This window comes from Mollisia scopiformis (assembly GCF_001500285.1).
Source record: "Mollisia scopiformis unplaced genomic scaffold LY89scaffold_42, whole genome shotgun sequence".
In the NCBI taxonomy this organism is placed as follows: Eukaryota; Fungi; Ascomycota; class Leotiomycetes; order Helotiales; family Mollisiaceae; genus Mollisia; species Mollisia scopiformis.
This window is the reverse complement of record NW_017263622.1, coordinates 81,367-103,177: the sequence shown is the minus strand read 5'-3', so window position 1 is coordinate 103,177 and position 21,811 is coordinate 81,367. Positions and strand designations below refer to the sequence as shown.

The 21,811-nt window shown below is 46.4% G+C and overlaps 8 protein-coding genes across 8 annotated transcripts; 6 read left to right on the top strand and 2 right to left on the bottom strand.

Annotated features, from left to right (window-relative positions):
* Positions 1 to 208: 208 nt before the first annotated feature.
* LY89DRAFT_405612 (uncharacterized protein) lies at positions 209 to 1,904 on the bottom strand. Its single transcript, XM_018207293.1, has 4 exons — positions 1,631 to 1,904; positions 1,386 to 1,568; positions 1,156 to 1,332; positions 209 to 1,106 (listed from the first exon to the last, which is right to left on the bottom strand). The coding sequence occupies exons 1-4, from the start codon at positions 1,786 to 1,788 to the stop codon at positions 317 to 319; spliced, it is 1,308 nt and encodes a 435-aa protein (XP_018060911.1). The 5' UTR covers positions 1,789 to 1,904; the 3' UTR covers positions 209 to 316.
* A 2,102-nt stretch (positions 1,905 to 4,006) lies between these two features.
* LY89DRAFT_632689 (uncharacterized protein) lies at positions 4,007 to 5,876 on the top strand. The gene is made up of 8 exons (XM_018211314.1): positions 4,007 to 4,243; positions 4,300 to 4,346; positions 4,401 to 4,444; positions 4,499 to 4,692; positions 4,755 to 5,014; positions 5,061 to 5,339; positions 5,387 to 5,539; positions 5,587 to 5,876. Exons 1-8 carry the CDS (start codon positions 4,123 to 4,125, stop codon positions 5,797 to 5,799), a joined length of 1,311 nt encoding a protein of 436 aa, XP_018060910.1. The 5' UTR covers positions 4,007 to 4,122; the 3' UTR covers positions 5,800 to 5,876.
* Positions 5,877 to 6,005: 129 nt separating this feature from the next.
* LY89DRAFT_712519 (ubiE/COQ5 methyltransferase) lies at positions 6,006 to 6,956 on the top strand. Its single transcript, XM_018217985.1, has one exon. It carries the CDS (start codon positions 6,086 to 6,088, stop codon positions 6,890 to 6,892), a length of 807 nt encoding a protein of 268 aa, XP_018060909.1. The 5' UTR covers positions 6,006 to 6,085; the 3' UTR covers positions 6,893 to 6,956.
* A 288-nt stretch (positions 6,957 to 7,244) lies between these two features.
* Positions 7,245 to 8,945, top strand: LY89DRAFT_692372 (FAD/NAD(P)-binding domain-containing protein). The gene is made up of 4 exons (XM_018216527.1): positions 7,245 to 7,360; positions 7,407 to 8,056; positions 8,105 to 8,633; positions 8,867 to 8,945. Exons 1-4 carry the CDS (start codon positions 7,328 to 7,330, stop codon positions 8,903 to 8,905), a joined length of 1,251 nt encoding a protein of 416 aa, XP_018060908.1. The 5' UTR covers positions 7,245 to 7,327; the 3' UTR covers positions 8,906 to 8,945.
* LY89DRAFT_769160 (uncharacterized protein) lies at positions 8,798 to 11,166 on the bottom strand (the record flags this gene model as incomplete). The annotated part of the gene is made up of 3 exons (XM_018221808.1): positions 8,798 to 10,037; positions 10,121 to 10,988; positions 11,035 to 11,166. The coding sequence occupies 3 exons, from the start codon at positions 11,164 to 11,166 to the stop codon at positions 9,160 to 9,162; spliced, it is 1,878 nt and encodes a 625-aa protein (XP_018060907.1). The 3' UTR covers positions 8,798 to 9,159.
* Positions 11,167 to 13,222: 2,056 nt separating this feature from the next.
* On the top strand, positions 13,223 to 15,229 carry LY89DRAFT_790414 (uncharacterized protein). Its single transcript, XM_018223367.1, has 4 exons — positions 13,223 to 14,181; positions 14,233 to 14,489; positions 14,541 to 14,756; positions 14,806 to 15,229. Exons 1-4 carry the CDS (start codon positions 13,721 to 13,723, stop codon positions 15,156 to 15,158), a joined length of 1,287 nt encoding a protein of 428 aa, XP_018060906.1. The 5' UTR covers positions 13,223 to 13,720; the 3' UTR covers positions 15,159 to 15,229.
* A 252-nt stretch (positions 15,230 to 15,481) lies between these two features.
* LY89DRAFT_726435 (uncharacterized protein) lies at positions 15,482 to 16,147 on the top strand. The gene is made up of 2 exons (XM_018219055.1): positions 15,482 to 15,719; positions 15,774 to 16,147. The coding sequence occupies exons 1-2, from the start codon at positions 15,557 to 15,559 to the stop codon at positions 16,094 to 16,096; spliced, it is 486 nt and encodes a 161-aa protein (XP_018060905.1). The 5' UTR covers positions 15,482 to 15,556; the 3' UTR covers positions 16,097 to 16,147.
* A 2,765-nt stretch (positions 16,148 to 18,912) lies between these two features.
* On the top strand, positions 18,913 to 19,386 carry LY89DRAFT_692368 (uncharacterized protein). Its single transcript, XM_018216526.1, has one exon. The coding sequence runs from the start codon at positions 18,988 to 18,990 to the stop codon at positions 19,225 to 19,227; it is 240 nt and encodes a 79-aa protein (XP_018060904.1). The 5' UTR covers positions 18,913 to 18,987; the 3' UTR covers positions 19,228 to 19,386.
* Positions 19,387 to 21,811: the final 2,425 nt, after the last annotated feature.

The following is a 21,811-nucleotide window of genomic DNA, read 5'->3' as shown; positions in this document are numbered from 1 at the left end:
GCCAGAAATATGGAGACATGCTGAGTTCATGAATATCGTACAACCTATTCTTTGTATCTATATCTTGAAAGGCCTGCCTTGTGCTTGGTATGATAGTCATCGACCTCGATGACTACACCTCCTTCTCGCCCACGAAAAGCTCCTCGCTTTCCAAGAAGAACCAAACAACCTCGCTCAATCGCTAGCTTGGAACTGCAAAAAGGTATCAAGAAATAAAAGTTACAGGATAAAATGCAAGGTATAAGGCAACCAAAACAATGCTGAAAAAGAGTTGAGCTCTATGCTCCAAAAAGAAACGCCATGCAACATCGTATCATCATAAACTCTTCGCATTCGCATTGCCAGTCAGTATCCCATTATCCATCTCATCCGCATCAACGACATCAGCACGCTGTGGTGATGCATATTCTGGAGCAACATACACACGGGGCTTTGGTTGAAGCTCCGGGTATTGACACACGGAGCAGGGATTATCGGACGACGCAAGTGAGTGGTTCATCGTGCATGGCTTGACCTCGATGGAAAGACGACTCATGCGTGAAATGAGTGACCTCGAGTCACTAGAGCTACTGCTGGAGAAGAATCCTGAGTCTCGAAGCTCCCTCTGGAGTTTCTGGAATGGAGGGAGAGATTCGAGGGGGGAGTTTGTGCTGTTGCTTCGGCCCATATAGCTAGTATTTGATGTGATGGCATTGCTGTCGTAACTATTTCCTCGTATACGTTTGTGGGAGTTCACACTAGACTGTCTTGTAGGCTCAAGACTATCGTGGACTTGGGAGGGCGTTGCGAGTGGTTGCGATTGTACAGATGCGCTCCAGGCGACAGATTGTTGTGGGGGTGGAGACGAATTCGGTGGGACGACTGATTGTTGGGATGGTGGACGTGGAAATCCAAGTGGTAAAGTACTCGATATACTCTCTTGTGCGGTTTCAAAATCGTTGGTTGGTTGATGAGGAGGCCGAGATACGTTCGTTTCTCGGGGCAGTGTCGACCACTCTTGGTCGATGCACTGTTGATCATATGCTTCAACTTCTGTAGCAGTCATGACACCTCCCAGCCAGAGCCTGCAGTATCGGTCCTGAATATTTGTTTCCGTTGTTAATGGGCTGTAGCTATTAGTCTCTATTTGTGAGCGGAGAAGAGACTTGAGCTTACTCCATAGGGAAGAAAGTTGTTTTGATATGATCAACCACAGCTCCAATCCGGAATCGTATTCCAAGATTATCTGTCGGTTGGGCTGCGTACTTCATCATCTCATCCGCATCCATCCACTTCATGAAATATGTCCTGTAACGACTTTCGATGGCTTCTCGGGTATGTAATGCACTCGGACTATGGGTTTGACCCGTCAGCAATAGCCCTGAAATGACCAGAAGACTCCTTACCTATTCTTGAAATAATTGTTCTTGATATCCTCAGCCAGCTCAGATGGCGTGCACATGAGCTGCTTCATGGAACCTAAGTCCATCATTTCATTCCCTAGTTCCACCAAAGATCGACCATGTGACCCCATCTTTCCCAGAAAATAGGTTTCGTATCGCTTCTTGACCGCATTGAATGTAGGCGTCCTATATTCGAACAATGAGTCAGTCCTCGACTACGCAACAGGTTATAACAGAGATGAACTTACTTGAAGACATTGTTGAAACTTGTTCCAAGTGTCCGATTGACCACAACCTTGACAGCAGGCCTTGACTCGTAGGGCTTGCTGGCTTCATCTTGCATAATCTGGTCCGCACGAAGCCATTGCTGAGGATTGAGGCGATAGGGTATGAATTCCATTGTCATGCAAGCTACCGAACCCAAAGATTGAAGTTGGGGGTATTCACTAAACCGCCAGTGGATAGACTGAATGGCGTAGAGGAAGGGTGGTCATCGTTTGACTTGCGAGTGTGCCTGATAAGCTGCAGAAAAAGTCCAAATGGGAGCGACTTGGTGTCGTATGTATGGTAAGGCTGTGGTCAGGATGAACAGGTCTGGCTCCAGTTGGTTCAATAGATGTAGTTTGAGCGAGCGTATTAATGACCATCCTGTCCGAGAGCAATGAACGTTGGGAAATGAGCGAATGGAGGTAAGAGGAATGGAGAGAAATGAGCAGCGAGAAGAAAGACGGAGAGTTGATACCATGGAATTGCTAAGATGGGCAAGAACTGGTCCAGGGCCCAGGGGTCAACAGCAGTCTCGTCTCGTCCGGATAAACCCCAAAAGTGCACCGTCCCGGCTATAAAGAAGGTCCACCTTGCCATCATCGAGCTTCTATTTGCTGTGCCCGACGCACAAGGGCTTAGAAAGTTCACCGAGGACTCAGGGGCAAGGCAGATCTGGCGGGGTTGTGTTAGCGTGTAAAATGCTGCACATAGGGCGGAAAGGGGTGTTGATCGGCAGGGGACCCCAAATCTTGGCACCCACAGCACAGCCCCATCCTGTGGTACTTGGTGGAAATGATTAGATGCCTCAAGAAATAGACGTTGAATCATGAAGTCTAGAGGCTTGAGAATGCGGAGCAGCAGTATGAGATATGCGTTCGAAGCTCAAATATACGCTGAGCCCCTGAACATATTCACCCGAGTACTATGAGGTTCTCGCAGTCCTACCTTCCCTTCAAGAGGTCAATAGCGGGGCACAGTTGTGTTCGACTGGCAAGGCAGGTTGAAGGTTTTATACCGCGTGGTCTTCAAAGTCACCATGAGAAACTGCGTCCCATTATTGCAACTCATGTCAGTAATTGCATGTTTCATCGGCTTTTGCGCTTGAGATCTCTCTCTCGGAAACCCCGAAAAGGTACATCGTAATAAAAAATCGTTGTGACGCGGTGTGACAAGGTGCAGAGAACATTCTGGTTCCTGGTTACGATGGTTCGCATTCGAAAGTGTCTTAGATGCTATGGAGGTCAGGACGTCACTTTCAGCCACAGCGCCCGATGGCTGGTGGCTGTTGGCGCCTTTTGACCTGAGCCACCTTGGAAGAGCGGTCGGAGAAGAGCGTCGGACCGAGAGAAGGCGGACGCGTGGAACATAAGCGTTTACTATTTATCACCAGTCAAATTCGGCGCTCACAGGACGAGAGCCAAGAAACTTATTCCTGTAGAAAATTGAGAAATATAAGGATTTGAAAAAGACGTTGATGCCACAGGGGACAAAATGTCAAGTTAACCCTGTCCTGCTTATCAAAGTCCGAAAAGAGAGCTCTTCTTTGGAAAATGGCATTCTCAGTGCTGCCCCACATAGCACTGAATGCCATTTGCGATGCCTTTCAAGAACGGGCCGAGGTATGGTTCGAAACATCTTCTGCAATACTTGGCCACCTTTGTCTCAGCCCTAGAGTGTGAAATAGGGGTTAAGCGAGAGAACCGGCTCGCCGGACAAAAGCTACATTGCCTTGCATGCTTTGAAACGCGAGCAAAGGCCAATAAAGATGAGAAGTCTCACTTGAGCAACATTGTTCTTAGCTTGCCTGACGCTCGTTTCCGTCTCAAATCTTATTGCTACCGGCTAGACAATCCATGTTCGGCACGGTGCAGGTTAGCCGGATATTTGCTATATTCACTTACACGAAACTATAATCTATTAGTCAAGATCGCTTAACTAATTACTACAATAGAAGTACAAGCTATATTTTTTTGGAACACTCGCTCGATAACGAATTTCCTTTTAACGAAATTAAGTTCACGCAATTTTCTAGTCTATAGACTAAAACTAACGAGCCTCACTTTTATTCTTACAGTATCCGTCTTACTTTCAACTAATTTGAGACTAGCGGAAGATATTGTTTCTCTTATCACATTGACTAATGAATACCTACAAGTGGTCGAGAATGAGGCTGATCACGTGTATATAAACTGTGGCTTCATGCACTGCAACCCAGGCTGAGCAGCCACACGACCACACGAAATGGAAGCCACATCTGGCTGAAGCCTTGCTACTGGCCGTACTGGCACATGACACGATAACGCCTATCTATCTCAAAGCACCCCGACGGCATAGCCTTGTCTCCCCATCGATGCCTAGTCGGTTGAAAACATGATCATTTCGCAGTAAAGTGTTGCTGAGGATTAAGAATCATATTTATCTCGAAAACATCGCTTTTTGTTTCACTTCTTCCAGTCTAGAACTCATTGGAACCATGACTGCAGAGGATGTTTCCACAGATATGCGCGAGGCTATCCAGTATGGCCTCGACAACGGTCGATTTGCTCAAAATTCCGAGATCACTCTACTCGAGTCGTTTGGAACTCAAAGTGAATGTGAATGATGGTTGTCAAACTCGTGTATTGACTGTGGGCTAAATAGTTTGCTTTAGGGAAAGAAACCGTCCTGCAGAGTCATTCCCTCAAAGCTAAGCTGCAGGTACGAACTCTAAATGTGAATGTCTTAGCGCTTACCTGATTTCTTGGTCCGCAGGAGATCATACACACATCCACTGCTGCTGTCACGATCCGAACCTTGTAAGCCTCTCAAGATCGAGGGTTGGTTCAGTTTTTCGCTGAATACTGTTCTAGCCTGATTCCATGGAGCGTCCCCAATGGGCATGAGACATCTATTGGCATTACTGCTACAGACATGGAGCTATTGTGCAACACCATGAAAATCAGACCAGTATTTGTTCGAGGATTGGTAGAGACGCAACATTGGATCAGACTTGGGAATGGGTTGTTTGTCACTAAGGATGAGAATGGAAAATGTTTGAGCATAGGTTCGATTCATTATCGATGCTAAGATCAATCCGCCACCATCTTCATGCTAACAAAACGTCAGATATATTTTACAGATACTTTAATGGGAGGTGGCTTGGCCGTTCGTTCCTGTATTCGAAATATGAGATCCAGAGAAACACGATCACGAACATTTGGGTCAATGCAAAACCACGTGCAACGCACATCTTAAACCCTTTGATCCAAAACCTTGGGCTCCCAGCTGCTTGCAGGTACTTCAGAATACACGAACTCGTCTTGCCGCACTGCTTAGAAGGCTTGAGCAGCGAAGGAGGTCATTTAAGAAATGGGGTCCTGCAGGAGGTGAGAACACAGCCCATGGGTACCCGATAGAGCTTAAAAGTATCAGGAGAATGGTCCTCATAATCTGCAACCGAAAGCAAAATCCGAAAGCTTACATAGGCTATCTTCTGCACTCTACTCGCTAAAGGAATACTTGTGTGATCTTGAAGAGTTGATTGGCTTTCTAATCAAGGCTAGCCGCAGAATTGCAACAGTGATTAATAATGACAAGGCAAGTGAACAGCTTCGAAACACAGATAAGCTAGAGCAGATTTTGTCAACGACGACGAAAGCAGGGAGGTGGGTTGGAAGTTTTCGGGATAGGATCAACATCCGCATCAACCTGGTATGCGCAAAGCTTTGAAACAGCAACACCTCGTTGATATAATGTAGGCATTCCATCTGTCTACTCAAGCAGATAACGATATCAACCTTCAAATCTCGAGTGCAACCAAAGCCATCGCACACGAAGCTCAACGGGATAGCTCGTCGATGATCACTATAGCCGCAGTGACCATGTTCTTCTTGCCTGGGACGTTCGTATCAGTGAGTTTGCTTATCATTTCTTCAATATCTGCAACTAAATTTGAGAGGCCATCTTCAGCATGACATTCTTCAACTTTCAGCAAGATGGCATGGGGAATCAACAATTTCAAGTGTCTGAGAAGTGGTGGTACTACTTGGCGGTAACCATCCCACTCACTGTAGCAGTGTTTGCAATATGGACAATATGGCAGAAATGGAAATTCAGGAATGTCTTAAAGGATGATGAGAAGACAGCGTTCGAAATCAAGAATAAGTTCTGAGAAAAGGAGAAGTGATACGGGCATGTCTTTGGCGCTGCTACCGGTCAAGAGCGAGGGTCTAGTATAATTCCAGGGACACACATAGATATTTTTCCTCTTCATTATAGATACTCTACCTTGAATGTGAAACTCCCACGTGACAATGATTCGGCTTCGCGCCTTCTCATTCCGAGATCGTCATTGCTGCCTGCATCTCCCCGTTCCATTGAACGTCCTTCAAAGAACGTTTGATACGAAAACCATATCTCAAAAACATTCAAGGCAGGATCACTGCGAGTACTCAAACATGTCCAAAGACAGCGTCTACGTGTCCGACCACAGCGCCTCCGTCCTCGCCACTCACTCCTGGCGCACTGCCAGAAACTCCATCCCATATCTTATTCCACATCTCAAATCCAATTTCAAGATCCTCGATATTGGCTGCGGCCCGGGAACCATCACTACAGACCTAGCGAAGCTCGTCCCAGAAGGCCATGTAACCGGTGTCGAGTACAAACCAGAGCCACTGGAAAATGCTCGTGCCCTTGCAGCAGAACAAGGAGTGACCAATATCGATTTTCAGGTTGCTGATATCCATAACCTACCATTTGAGAACGGCAGCTTTGACGTCGTCCATGTTCATCAGGTCTTGCAGCATATCCGAGATCCGGTGGAAGGACTGAGGGAGATGAAACGGGTGGCGAAAAAGGGTGGAATCGTGGCTTGTAGAGAAAGTGCAGACATGACTTGGTATCCGCAGTCTGAAGGACTGACGAAGTGGAAACAACTTTACATGAGGGTTGCAAAAGCAAGAGGTTCGAATCCACATCCTGGAAGTCGAATCCATGTCTGGGCGAAAGAAGCGGGGTTCAAGGCTGAGGACGTTAAATGTTCGGTTGGGACTTGGTTATATGCTTCAAAGGATGAGATTGAGTACTGGAGTGGAATCTGGCCAAAGAGAACACTGGAATCTTCTTTCAGAGACTTTGCAATTGAAGGAGGCCATTGCAAGCAGGAAGATTTGCGGGATATTGCGGATGCTTGGAGACAATGGGGTCAGGATGAAGATGCATGGTTCACTGTGTTGCATGGTGAAACTATCTGCAAGGTCTGATTATAGATGACCCAAAATCGGTCTATAAATTGAATTGCAAAAAATACATCGTACTTCATTCACGCTTGGAAGAGTACCTATGTCATCCCAAATTGAGACGACAACCCACCGACTTGAAGTGTGCATACTTTCATGATCAATCTCATATGGACAGATCTAGATAGTAGCTTCTATTTCGCACCATGAGGCCTTTAGAACAAAACAATATTTGAATCCTCGGTTCGAGAAAAAGGGGGGAGGATCAACACCTCGGAACCGCTCGCCGAGATATCGGCGAGATGACGTAAACATAATATATCCCAGTTTATAAGCAATGTAATGGACTTAAGGATATGAAATGAAAATCTTTATCAATAAATACAAGAATAACAATTCTTGAAAGATAAAGAAAGACCTCTCGACACCAAGAATATCACATCGTAAATGCCAAACATCATGACACCAAGTCATCCCAAAAATATCATCATCGTAAGTGAAATCATCGAAAGATATTGCCAAAGACTCATCGTAATAGGTAGGCGGTTCACTCGCCGGTCTCATGACAGGCCTTGCCCTCAAACGTCTCGGTCACCACGTCCGCATCTTCGAACGTTCACCTACTTCCCTCCTCCAAGACCAAGGAGCAGGAATCGTCTTCGGTTCCGAAGCCCAAGAATTCTTCTCCCGACATGTAAACGTCAATCGAAAGTTCCATGTTGATTCTTTGCTGCGACAGACATTGAGGAGAGATGGAGGGGTCTTGAATCAGGATCACAGAGGCCAGAGGATGGTCAGTTGGGATCTGTTGTATTTCTGTCTGAGAGCTTGCTTTGATGGTGTGAAGAGTGGGTATTGTGAGGTTCCCGAGAGACAAGACGGCGAAGGAAAAGCGGAGTATGTTTATGGGAGGAAAGTGATAAATGTGAAAGATTTGGGGCAACAAGTCGAGGTTGAGTATGAGGAGAAAGATGGTGGAAGTGGGAAAGAAAGTTCCGAGATGGTGATCGCTGCAGATGGGCCAAGTTCGGCTGTGAGACGACTTCTATTACCGGAGGTTGAGAGACAGTATGTCGGATACGTGGCGTGGAGAGGTACGGTAGTAGAGAGCGAGGCCAGTGAATTGCTGAAGGAGACCTTCGTGGACAAATTCACATTCTTCCACGGAAGCGGCATTCAGATCCTTTCGTAAGTGGTACTTTCTCCTGTCACATAATCTCTCTCTAACTGGAGCAGATATCTCATCCCTGGCGAGAACGGTTCTCTAGAGCCAGGAAAACGTCTCATAAACTGGGTTTGGTACTGCAACTATCCCTCCGACTCACCAGAATACAAAGATCTGATGACCGATTCCGACGGCCACTTTCATCACACCACGATGCCAGCAGGCAAGATCCAAGACAGACTATGGACTCAACAAAAGCAACATGCTCAGGACGTACTACCAGAAGCCTTTTCGGACTTAGTATGCGCAACACAACTACCTTTCGTGCAAGCTATCACAGATGTGCTGTCACCCCAAGCATCCTTCTTCGATGGGAAATTATTACTGGTTGGCGACGCGGTTGCTGGGTTCAGGCCACATACTGCAGCGAGTACTAGTCAAGCTGCGTATCATGCGCTGTTGCTAGAGGGAAAGATGAAGGGAGAAATGACTTCTGAGAATATGCTGGACGAGATGATGGATTATGCGCGGCATATGGTTGCTGCCGGGCAACAGATGGGCAACAGAAGTCAATTTGGGGACGCTGGGATCAATCTGAAGGTGAGTAGAGCTCTGTAAGAAGAATAAGTTGTTCCCTAAACCGCATTATACCTGTATTTGTTTTCGCTCTGAATGTGTTCTGGTAAAAGAACCGAAAGCTTAGTCGATTGGCTTTTCTCCAGTCTGCCCATTGCAGATATGAAATGAAGGTCCTCATCAATTCTGATCCCCTCTCCATACTCTACTTCAAATGTACGTCATGTCTTTGTCCACACGTACTGATTAGAATATAGGAGATCGCCACATCGGGAAGAATACAAATAGACAAGTAGTAAATCCACCCCAGGTTTTACCTTGCTCCAGAGTGCCACCTAAACAGAGTATGGTCTGGGACTCTTGGTGTCTCTCGCCACCTCCTTACGAGGGGGACTGCTAGAAGCCACCTGTACAATGTCTTTATCTTCCTCAGCCACCTCGCTTACTGAAGTCTTGTTCGTCCCAACCACAGCTGTGTTTTTGAGTTTCACAGAGTGTGGAAGCATTTCATCCCAATTTCTCAACGCACTAAACACCCTGCCCTTTTCGGTCATACCCTGTCCCACTCATCCAATTCCCAGTCCTTAATACCCATGCCTTCAAATGCACGTCTTTGCAACTGCAGAGTACCGTCAGCCCACCAAGCCCGTTGTCTCCACCGCCCACTTCTCCATTTCAAGCGTACCCAGCCTACAGTCGTCTCGAGACTTTGATTAATTGCGTAGACAAGTACACCAAATCCGAATATAAATCCGATGGAAAGGCTGTGAAAGTTTGTGTAATCCCTGCGCTTCAGAATTTGATTGTCGCACATCCAGCGCAGGTCGGTATCATTATTCCATTGATTTAATGGGATGAACTGTGAAAATTGAGAAGGCGGGCTAGTAGCAAAGTCCACCGTAAGCCGCTGCATTATGTACAGACCGACCTTAAACCAATTTTCGGTCTCAAGGATCCATTGGATGGGAGATATGGGCAAAGATAGTGCCCCATCTCCAAGACTTTCTGCGAGTAGTGGGATGGCGTCGATGGTATAGGCAAGCGATGATTGCATAGATGAATTCAACAATGAATATGCTAGCCTCATCTGACGCGAAGTGCTCAATACGTCTTGAAGCTCTTCAAAGTTTGTAAAGATGGGTTGAAAGCGCGTGCAATGTTTCGTGTTGTTAACGAGCGGTGTAGGGTTGCAGATCTGCTGTTGCTCCAAACAAGCCAGGACTGTTACCTGGTTATCCGGAAAGTATATTTCCTTCCGAACGATCGGTCCAGAGCTTGCTTGGAAGTTTTCAAATAGAGCTAGATGAGCGGGTAGCCAGAGATCATCGCTTGGCGCTGTATACCATGTTTGTACTGTAGTAAAGTATAAAGAAAGGTCAGTATCCAGAATAGATAGTGCTGGAATAGGGTTAAAGGTCATGAGTGACTCTTGCCTATAAAGCATTAGATCTATCGTGGAGAAAGATAGGTATTACCAAACTTACTCTATGATATATAGAGGTATCGGTGACGGGTATTCGGGCACCCTGATATCTGGGTAGTTTGTATACAGATAAGTTGCATTGGTGAAACTAGGGTCAGGAAATCCCAACATGGAGTAATTGAGGGTATAACGAGGTCCGTAAATATGGCTGTATAGTTGAAGGCATTGCGGCCTCTGTAATACGGATATCTGTAGTTTACGAAGCTAGTGCCATTTTTGCTATGACCGTCTGTGGTGATTGGCACACACGTTATGTTCTTCCTCCATTGAATCCGATCACCTTCTCTACCGTTGATGCCAAGATCGTCGCGCGAATCAACCAGGCCTGTGTCCAGAGATAAACCACTGTTGAGAGGGCCAAGACAGAGATCATCGAAAGGGCATGAAGTATTTGCTCTTGATACCCAAGGCAATTGCGAACGCTTGAACATGTTGCACTCGGGTAGGGATTGAGAGTCTCCAGGACAATCTTGGACATATTGCTGGCCAGCTCGTGCGAGCGTTGCAATATAACTTGCTTGAAGTATGTGTGCGTCTGAAATCGGGTCACTGCCGCTCTCCGTAACTGAGACCCATGGACCACATCTACTGCTCCGAGCTACAGTTACCTCGTCTCCAGCAGTGATAATGTGCGAAGCTAAGATGCCAGCAGCTCCAAAGGCTACGAGATGAAGAACCCCCATCACGATAAAAAGAAGAGATCGTCGGTAAGGCCTCAGGGCACGAGATCGCCATGCCCATCCTATTCTGCTAAATTGCCAGGTAAAGCTGGCATCAGAATTGTTGTTTCTCAACACCGCTTGTTGTTGGTGATGTAGACCATCTCTAGCAAGAGTCGTTGTTCGTCGTTGATGCACAATAAAACTTATGATGCCCCAGGATTGCCCGCCAATGAGCTGGTGCGGAGGTTAGCTGAGGTCTAAAGAGCAGTGATGGACACACCTGGATGAAGATAGCAAGTGCTGCAATCAATACACCGCCATTCCGATTGGTAAGTGTGAGCGTTGCTCCAATTACTGCTCCTTTGGAGTAGTTGGTCCAGAACCCGGTATGGATTGTTGTATTAGACGACATGCTTCTAGTAGTAGGTGCTACGTATATAAGCATTCAGTCCATGCTGTTACAGCTCTCGAGAAGGTTTCTTACGTAGAAGCCTAAAGCAAGGCGAAAAAAATCACATATAACACCTTTGAAGAACGTGAAGTCGCCAACAACGTTTTAATTTGTATCCGATGTAAACGAATGTAAACGGATGAGCAAACAAGTACCAAGTCATAGCTAAGTATATGAAGGGTGGTGCGAGAAATGATTACGAGCTGGAATTGCTTAGGCCCCCAATGCAGGACGCCGAATGCTTTGTAACGTGTACGTGCGATTGAACTCGCCCGACGACAATCTCGCCCTATTGTGGTCTTTCATATGGATCCCATACCCACAAGCTCGAAAGTACAAGGGAAATATCGCGAATCAATACGGATTTCATTGAACGCATGCAATCAAGAGAATTTTAGGCTTCCGTGAGACTGTATAGCATACATGTCTGACACGGCGCAGGCACCACGATTGGTTCAGTAGGCCATCTAGCAACTAGAAAACGAAAGAGCAATATAGATGGATAATTAGCCCAATTTAGGCACAATCTCTGACCAATCGCCAGGTGCTCGGGAGTTGAGCAGACTCGTATTCTAATCTAGCGGACTTGCAAGTGATTCGCAGACTCGTTTATTCGCCTACATTTAATGATTAACGTTGGAAAATGGGGCGAAGACTCAGAAAAAGGGTCTGCTAGGAGGCTGTCTTGAAGAAAATGAACCATTCCTCCGCCAGGGACGATGAAAACAATGAAAACAAGACATGAGAAAGCGGTAGGCATTCTAGAGCTCAATGTAAGTAGATCAGAAGAGTATGCTACTGAATCATACCTGTATTTATGAACACTTTCAGACCCTGAGACCGTGCTTACAGCTTCCCAGGATACTCTCATTATCATCGATCGGCAAGCAACTTCGAAGTATCTCAACTGATCGAGTAAGCCTCAGCCCGGACGGGGCTTTCCTGCCAACTTCTCTTCTTTGATAGAATCTTGAGTTCGAAGAGACTTCCTGGATCTGTGTCCAACGACGGTCGAAGTATGTTGGGCATCTTCTTGGCTGTCATCTCATGGCCTTCTCCAAACTGGAAATCCAGATCTCGTCGAGCACTCTATCTCGCCCACAAGAAGGTCACCGGAGAATAGCATCCCCATATGCCTCAAGATGAAGTGGATGATTCCAGGCAAGTGGGTCGTCAAGCACCTGTTTGCATGCCAGTGTAGGTGTGCCAAAGACGAAGCCAGATATGTCTGCGATTATACCAAATGAAGAAACATGTCCTTCCGTATAATGCCCATTGACGACCATTGGTCTTAAATCGCACTGCACACAGTCTTCAAGCCTGAATAGCTTGTTCCACCACCAGTAAAATATCTTGACCTGGGCGGATCGCGCATTATCTCCAGCTATATCAGCACACGCTGAGCCCAGACTGTGTTCAGGCATGTGGCATGTGGTTGAGGCGTACGATATGGGGTCCATCGTATTTCTTTTGTCTTTGCTCTTCTTTCCTTGTGCTCTAATTTTCTCGGTGAAACTTAGCGAGGGTTCTGCTGTCGAAGATTCGGCGGAAGGCTTCGTGCTCAACGATAGGGGTTGTGAAGTGTTTCGAGGCGCTGGATTTCAACTGCGCCCGCAAGCCGCAGACGGTCTTTGCTATTCATCTCGTAGATACGCTTTTATCGTCTGCCGTTCGTGTAGCGTTCGTAGATAGCTAGCGACGGTGGCAAGGAGGTCCACAAGCATAGTGATAGAAATCAGCTCTTTGGCTTTCCTAGCAAGACATGCAGACGTGACAGCCAAGAAATAACGAACCCAAGGCGTGATGCATACTTCGATGCTCAGTCTTCAAGCAATTATGCTGATGCAGAAACGCACCGAAATAACAGTCGTGCGCGGGAGCATGAACTCCTGGGCTCTCATCGTCGCGAAATCTACGCGTTGGGAAGTGACTTTAAGGCTACGCTAAGCCTCGGCAAATCCGTTGGGTTTAGAAATCTTCTCGTCCTCGTCCTCTTCCTCATCAATTCATAAACGGCATGAAATGCCATGCGATTTATGAAAGCATCAAATCATACTCCAGTGACATTCTGCAGCACAAAAGACGTCTAACGTAAGAACAAGTGATCTTCTTGGAGTGCTCAGCCCGCCACATACATTCACATTGCAGCGTCTTTAACTTTTCTTTTTCTGTCGACGCAAGATTCCTGCGATGTTTTATTCCAGACTTTGAAGACGGGACAAGACACGAGACAAAATCCCTGTCGGCAGGTATGGCCAATTTACTCCTAGGTGTCTAGTCTCGACGACGTTGCTCCAGCCCCGGAGATGTGCATGTACTGCCATCAAGAACGCCCGATTATAATGTCTATGTATGATTCGTGCGACTCGAAGTTTCATGGCTTGCACAGCCGCTCTGGTGGCTGTAGCCTCGCTGTCGTGAAGCACCTCATGCGCCAACACATACACGTCTCTCTTTTCGCGCCATACTTCTCTAGACTTGTCAAACTTTTCCCTCGCGATCGACGCCGTCAATAATGATCATTTCGAAGCATTTCCTCGAGCGGATTACGCTCTCGTTGCTCATTGCCTCTGCAGCCACCAATGTCCAAGCCTCAACGACAATTTCTGCTACAGCCTCGTCTCCATCAGCAACATCGACAACTTCACCAGGCGACTCTGCATGTGGGTCGGGTTATCTAGGCAACGGTGTATGTGGATGGGTATCTGGCGCCTCGACGAGAAATACACATACTATCCTTTGGTCTTGTTTTGCGGTCATTCTGCTTTGCACTTATAAAGTCGTTCACAACAATGTATGCTCGGAGAATGAGCACCTTGCATCTTGGAGACAGTGGCCTTTCTACAGAAAAAGGCTCAGGGCATTGGGAGTGATGGTCCTCGCGATCATGTCCCCTGAGTTTATATCTGCTAGAGCAGTCAGCGACTGGAGTGAGTCCAGGTCAATTTGTCTCCGCATGAAGGCAAAGGGATACTAGTAAGTGGAGTTTGGCCGTCTTGATCTGACTGAAGTTGACACAATATTTAGTTGTTCGATGGTGCAAGCACATTTCATCAACATGGGCGGCTTGGCTACCACAACCTCTGAGGGTCTAGCTTTGCTTAGGTGGGAAAGTCTCCCAGAACTGATGGATCGTTATGGTTGGAGCGAAGTAGTGGAGCAGCTACCATCCGATGTAGACATTAAAGATCGCAGCAAAACGGATAGCTTCACAGCCACCCTCGCAATTGTGCAGTCTTTGTGGCTAGTGCTAGAATGTATAGGAAGAACAGTTGGAGGTGCAAGTACGCAATTGAGTCATTCTTGCCTTGAAGTCATGCTGAACTATCTTCTAGGTATCTCCGAGTTGGAGTTGAGCACTTGCGCCTTTGTCTTGTGCTCTCTGGTATCGTACGGCTTTTGGTGGAATAAGCCATATGATATCGAGCATCGCAGTGTTATTACATTTCCCGAGTCCACACAATCCCATGTTTTGAAAGTGGTTAGCAAACACAACCTAACGTCCGACTACAACAACGATAGAGTGAGATTTGAGGATGATCGCACTTACCGTATTTCTCCCCACCCTCAATGTCAAGAAGGAAAACTAAATCTCTCAAGCCGATATCTTTCGCCTGTACAGCTGGTACATTATGGCTAGCCTTGCTGTTTTAATCGTAGCGATACATCTCGCTGCATGGAATTGGTTATTTCCCAGTCATGTCGAACTCTGGCTTTGGAGATTGTCTTGTCTTGCCGTCCTTCCCTCCTGTGCGTTGCTCTTCATTGCGGGGATGGGTTGGACTTCAGACGGCCATGAGGCTGTATTTACTTTGGTTGCTATTTCGGTATACATGATGTCCCGTCTTATCATCGTCGTGCAGATCTTCCTTTGCTTCAGGAAAATGCCAGAGAGTGTTTATACAGAGGTTCCTTGGTCGTATTGGGATAGATATCTTCCTCGATTGTCTTGAGGCGGTCGGAGATTGGGAATCAGAGTCATGCAGATAGCGATGCGTCTTTTGAAAACAGTGCCTTGTGCACGATGATTTGCAAATGGAAATGTATTTTGCTGTTTATTGAACATTATCCCCATTTCACCCATCTAATACTGTCTCTACTTCACCTTTCTAACTTACACTACTTAGCAGCCCGGCGAACATGATCGCGCCGCATTTTCCTCAGCATTCCCTTCGCTTCCGCACACCGGAAGAGTGGCATGTGATCCTAGTCACAATGCACATCATTCAGCCGACATGGCAGCCTAGCCGTGCAGCCTTGCCCTGCCCCCTCTCAATAACTACTTCCTTGTTGTATAAACCCTTCTCCTTCATTATTCGGTTTTCCCCTTCAAAGGCCATCGTTTTAAAAAATGCTGATCCCAGCCGAGTCCGAATCTACCCATGATAGCAATGAAGACCATCTTTTGCAAGAGCTACAATGCATCACGAGCACTAAGCCTATGAATCAGTTTGAGATGTCTACATCTCCGCAGTCACCACTTTCGAGAGAGACACAACGAGAATATCAATCAGGTATATAATCCCTGGCACTTTCATCGAAATACTTCTAAGCGAGAGACTACTTAGATCAGCCATTCCCACAAGATGAATCTATAATCGAGGGACACCTCCTCTGTTCGTGGAGTGACCAACTCGCTATTCTACTCCGAGAGAACGAAGCAGCTGAGGATGAAAGTTATGAACCAGCTGCACCCACGACTGATGTGCTTGAGCCCAGAAAGCCTGAGACTCCACCACGATGGACGGAACTGCTCAAGCATGTATCGAATGGCCCTCAGATGACGGAAGAGTCTGAAATAGACGATCTTCACCTTGAAGAGGATGACTTGATTTCCATTCGCTATGAGGAGGTGAAAAGTTTGAGCATTGAGATTCGTTTTGATTGTTAGAGTCTCACGCCTTTTGTGGTATCTATCGTAACGAAACTTGAGCTTTGGAAGCATAGTAGAATTTAATATGTTTTAAAATGAAACTTTCTTTCTCCGGGAATGCGCTTGACGTCAAATTGAGCTCTTGTCTCATTCATCGCGCTGCCAATCTTCTATTTCAAGATCTGTTCTAAGAAGAGTGAGGTTTCGTCGTCCTCTACATCTTGTCCACTAGACCACGGAGATCGTATCTTCTTCATAGAACAATCCCTGTATCAACACCCCCATCTTCTCAATCACAGAATATGTATTGGAATCACAATGTCTGCGTTTGCCTTGAGGATCGTAGCTTAGGAACGAGTAAAAACAAGACTCTAGATGTACAGAAACCTGTCGGACTTTCTGCTCATTTCAGGACAGAAATTTAGGACCTCTTGTATTTCCTTTCTCAGACATTCAGTGAACAGTCAAGCCATTGTGTGCGGTCTTTCTAGAACTTTGGTGAGGACCTGGTAATCGAGTCAAGGACAAACAACATGTTCTCACGCATTCTCAGAATCTTTGAACTGCTTTTGGCATCAAGGTGTTAAGTTCTTAAAGCGTGAAATTCATCTAAGCAATCAATTTCTGAGTAGACAAACCTTGTTCATCTCATATTAACACCCACAGACTTGGCGGTAGTAGAATCAGTGACAACAAAGACGGCGTGCTCGAGACCTCGACGTTGAGTGCTTCCAGCGGAGGGTAGAAGATTCCCAAATACCTCCAAGACAGGCACGAAGAGGATCTGCAAATCCACCCCCTTTGCAACTCTGTTGCTCGCAACTTTTGATAATTTTGTGGGTGAGCTTGAAAGCAATAAGCTGCACCTCCCGACTACAGGTCGATTGAGATCCAGATCTTGGACGGATCTCACTTTGGCTACTGCCTGGCTACAAGAAGTGCAAGATATCCTAGGTAGAAAGAGCTTGAGGATTCATAATCAGAAGACATCGCCAAAAGTTTTTATTTTGGGAGAGAGAGCTAAAGCCAAGCAAAAAGAGAATTCCTTCATATGACCAATGGTCAGCCTCAACTTGATCATGGAGAAGTTGACAACAACTAAGGAGTTGAGCAGACAACGCCGACAGAAAACAGCGAAGCCGGAACCGGGTTCGCTACAAACAAGAAAATGGCGGAAGAACTTTCACAAAGCCAAAGGTCTCCGGTCCATCCTCGACAGAAGAAGGCTTGATGTTTAGAGAGCAGAACGAAGAGTGATGATGGGGGTTGTAGAGCAGAGATATGAGACTTTTTTTTAACTGGGGTCCTGCTGTCTGTACCTCTGTACCAACTTGCAGATGTAGCAATTCACTTCTGCCGATGATGGGCTAAAACTCTTCTACCTTCTGCCGAAAAGAGATTCACTCTAAGTTGTATACGAGCTCTAATGATGAAGCCTCAGGAAGGGAAAAATAACAGGGTTTTCTTGACTCAAATTCTAATTTAATACCTAAAGATGTTCAATGGATCTGGAGAAGCACCGAAATTCACTCAAAAGAAATCGCAACACACCTCCATCCTCATGACTCAAGAAATTCAATATACAGTGACGAGTATACATCTTTCGAAACATGCACACCCAAGCTCTCTCCGACTCGGAACGCAAACCCAACCTCCAACCCTTCGTCACACAGTACCCTCATACAAACTCAAAATCTCGATCTCCCACACACCACCCAGCCACGGCTCTTCCCGACCCTATCACCGTGCCCGTTGAGAAATTTAATCAAGATATACTTTACCCTTCCCCACAGTGGAGCATCAGAAACGTGTGAATATAAAATTAGAAGGGTTCCGGTTCATGCCACTCGGTGAGATCGATCCGAGTATACGAATAAACGAACAAAGAAGACCAGCACTCGCAACCAAATCCACGACAACTCGTAAAGAGAGCAAACTTTAAATTCTAGCACCAAACACTCACTCGTGCTTTCTCTCTAAGTGAAGAAACAACCTTCGCATCACAATCCCAGCCCCGTCTGTCATTCTGTCAGAACTTTGACATGTCCCTAGCCGGTAGGTACCGGTACTTAACATCGCGTCCGGACCCCGCATCAGAATCCCAACATCTGCTTAGTAGGGCTCCAAACATGTACTCAGGACTTTGACATCTCCCCTCTAAAACAAAAGCCGCTCGGTAGCCGCGCATCAAAATCCCAATATCTGCTTAGCATCCCTATCTACCTAACGTACTTGCGCTCAGAACATTGACATCTATCTCCCTCCAAAACCAAATCCGCTCGGTATCTAGGCAGCCCCGCATCAAAATCCCAATATCTGCCTAGCATCTATCCCCATCTAACGTAGGTACAGTACGGTACTTCCATTCAAATCCCGAACTCACCCCATCCATCACAACTGCATCACCATCACATACATCACAACAATCACACGCATTTCGTTTCGTTTCCTATCCCCATCCATCCATCCATCGATCGATCGCATCAACGCCTCCTCTTCCGTTCCCTGTCAATAATAGACAGGAAAATACGTACCCTGTCCCGGTTACACAACGCATGAACTATTCCTCCTCGCTTAACACCTGCCCCTTGTCTTGAATGCGCCCAGAATAGTCAAGGCATCCAGGGAAGAGCTTAAAGAAGTAAGGTTCAACGTCGGATCGACGTTCTTAGGCTCGTTTCTGGGGGGAGGAAGTTAAATGGCTTGATCCCTCCGAGGTTGTGCCTTCGATTGTATCTTCTTGTGACAAATGATACGGCCGAAGAACTGATTTTTCTTTAATATGCTGCTTATTTGTATGCTATCTACCTATGCTATCTCCTTTTCTTATGACGATAACTGTTACGCGTAAGTATCGCGTTCCTCCTCCCATTGAAGGATTCATACCCACCCATAAAAGGATTCAAACCATGTCTATCCCATGCCCTACCCACGCTCCGACCTCTCCGAGCTATCCGCCCGTCGTGGGGAACCCGATAACAGTAATCAACCAAACTATCGATACAAGACCAGCCCGGCCCCAATTCCCCCGTCAAAGCTCCCCTTGGATCCTGAGTCATGGATACACTCCCGGGACCTTCCCCGTTGCGCGCGTTTTGACACCTGATGTGGAGCGGCCTGGTGGGCACGGATACTCTTGGGGATGTTAGGTAGCTATGTTATCAGGGCTGAACTATTGATGGAGTGACGATAAGAGATAGAATTGTTTGTTTTGGAGATGTGAATGAATGATGACTACCGGTATTTATCTAAGTGTCGAGAATCCTTCCGCACAGACGGACTCCATGAGCTTTAATGCAAAACGGGGAAAAGAAAACACTATACCTGAAGGAACACAAATCCAAAACCTGCATCCGCTCAAGGCACAGTACCGTGATGATATGTACTGCATGTACAGTGACGCACCTGCATGAACCTTAAGCACAGCACAGAGCACATCTGAGCTACCGACATGATCTGGAGCTGCAAAAGGAATCTTGCTTGTATCAGAACGCCTGCCCGTTGTAACGGTATCTAGTGGAATTTATGAACGAGTGAAGCTGTACAGTAGATTCAAGTAAATAGGAAGCTCGCGTAGGTAGTGTCAAGGCACCTTCCTACCTAGCTGCCCGTTGTAACGGTGCCTAGCGAAACTACAGCTGCACTCTTTCTCATCATTCACAAACTCTAAAGTGAAGAAAGAGTAAGTGTCTTGCAATTGTAATGGCTCTCCTAGAGTATACAATGTGCATCCTCGTGGGGCCGTCGATGCTTAATTTTCTTTTTCCATTTCGCATGAAATACAACCAAGATTCTCGAAGAAAAAGAAATCTCTTTGCCAAAGAGATGCTACCTGTAAGGGAAAGCAAATCTAAGCTTTGCATTCGAGGATTAAGATGCGATCGAGATGGCGGAGAGCAAAGTGAAGAAAAGAATTAAGACGCGAGGAAAAGCATGTTCCCGGTTCCCGTAAGCAAAAGCCAAAGAACGTCCATGACGCCAAACACAAACTCAAAGAAAACCCAATTTTAAAACTAAAACCTCGTCCCCGGAGCATCTCTCCGTCGTCCGCACGGAAAGAGATCTTCCTAAGCTAAGCAGATTGAGTTCTCCTCTACCCAAACCAACAAACTCAATCTGCCAAACAATCGGGACATCTAGATAGACGAAAAGGGCCCAGAACAACGATTTAAGAAAGAGCTACATTCGAACAGACCCAGCAAAGATCTAGATACCGGTACTGTATTAGTATTTAGAAACTAGGAAATATATGTATCTGGGTCGTGAAGATAAACAATAACATGACTCAAGACTGAGTTAATAAGATTTGCAACTTCCCGTACAAAACATGAGAAGAAAGCCATCATTCCGTATAAAACCCCCGATTCGAAGATCATCAACGATCCTTCAATCTAAATCGCAATCCCACGAAATGCAAAGCCGCGGGAGCAAGCGAACTCTCTTGCTCGCATGTGACTCGGAATCCATTCCACCCACCTCTGACTTCCGCCGCCGCGCCGCGAAGGATTCCGCTCACTCCTCGAATAGGAAGCCTGCCTCACGAATCCAGATGTTGGAATACCAAAATGGGATTCCGGGTGTCCTCCCCGCGGCGGCAGCGGGGGTGATGGGCATTAAGCAGTGGACCGTGCGGGGGTGGTGATCAAACTTTACTTCGTACCTTTCAACGAACGAGTCAGCACTTTAAGCCTGTGGAAGAAAACGCATCCAGGAATTCGGATGTTGTTTGTCATAGAAAAATATAGGAGAGGGTACAAAGGGGACCGCACAGACCGGATGTCGGTTTGATGGTTGGGGATCATTGTTTTGAGGGGGAGGGGATGAAACCGTGACGGCGGCACGTTGGGATTGGAACTCATCTGGAAGGTTTGAGGTTTGTGGGAGACCACATGGTGGGACTGGGATAGGGGGCGAGGTTATTTTTGTTCCTCCGTACTTTTCCTGGGAGTGAGGATTATTGGTAGCGATAGTCATAACTTTAATGATAACGATAAAGTTTGAAAATAAAGAAAGATTGTTTCGACTTATTTTGATCGACTGAACGAAACGATAATAACATAAAGCTTATGATATCAATATCAATATCAATATCACAAGCCCAAAGATCATCGCAGCAAAATACAATAATTGACGAAAAGGACGTGCGGAAAAGCAAAAATAGTCTCATGCACGTGTTGCGCACACGAAAACTTGGGGTCCCTTTTAGCAAGGTCCTTCCTTGTTTCACTAGAGAACAAGTGAAGCTATTCAGAGACATCGAGAGACGGCACGGGCAATCGACAGCTCTAAGCAAATTTTCCGACTTCCCCGTTTCCTAACTTGGGTAGAGAAATGGACTAACGCGCGCTTTAGTGGTAGGAAAGATCCTCGCGGTGCCAAAACAGCGTGTTTGACTGCCTCGGCCACCAATTTGTCGATCCAAAGACGTGCGATAATTGAAGTGGTGGAGGAAGCAACTTGCATTCAGCTCCTGGTCCTTTTTCGGGAGACAGAGACGAGTATGGAAAGTTACATGAGGTCATGGTCTCCAAGGTTTTCGGGCCCTCATGTTACCGAGTGGATGGAGTTTGAGGCTTGAAGGCTTGATACACTTGTGTTTCGTTTTTCTTGGATTCTCCACGCAGAAAGACCTCTCGCCTGTTGGCTCCCGCTGAAAATATGCTTCTCTTGAAGCTATTCTGGATGTAGCACATGTGGACAGTGGATAGAATCAAATGCCGATGATGATCCCGC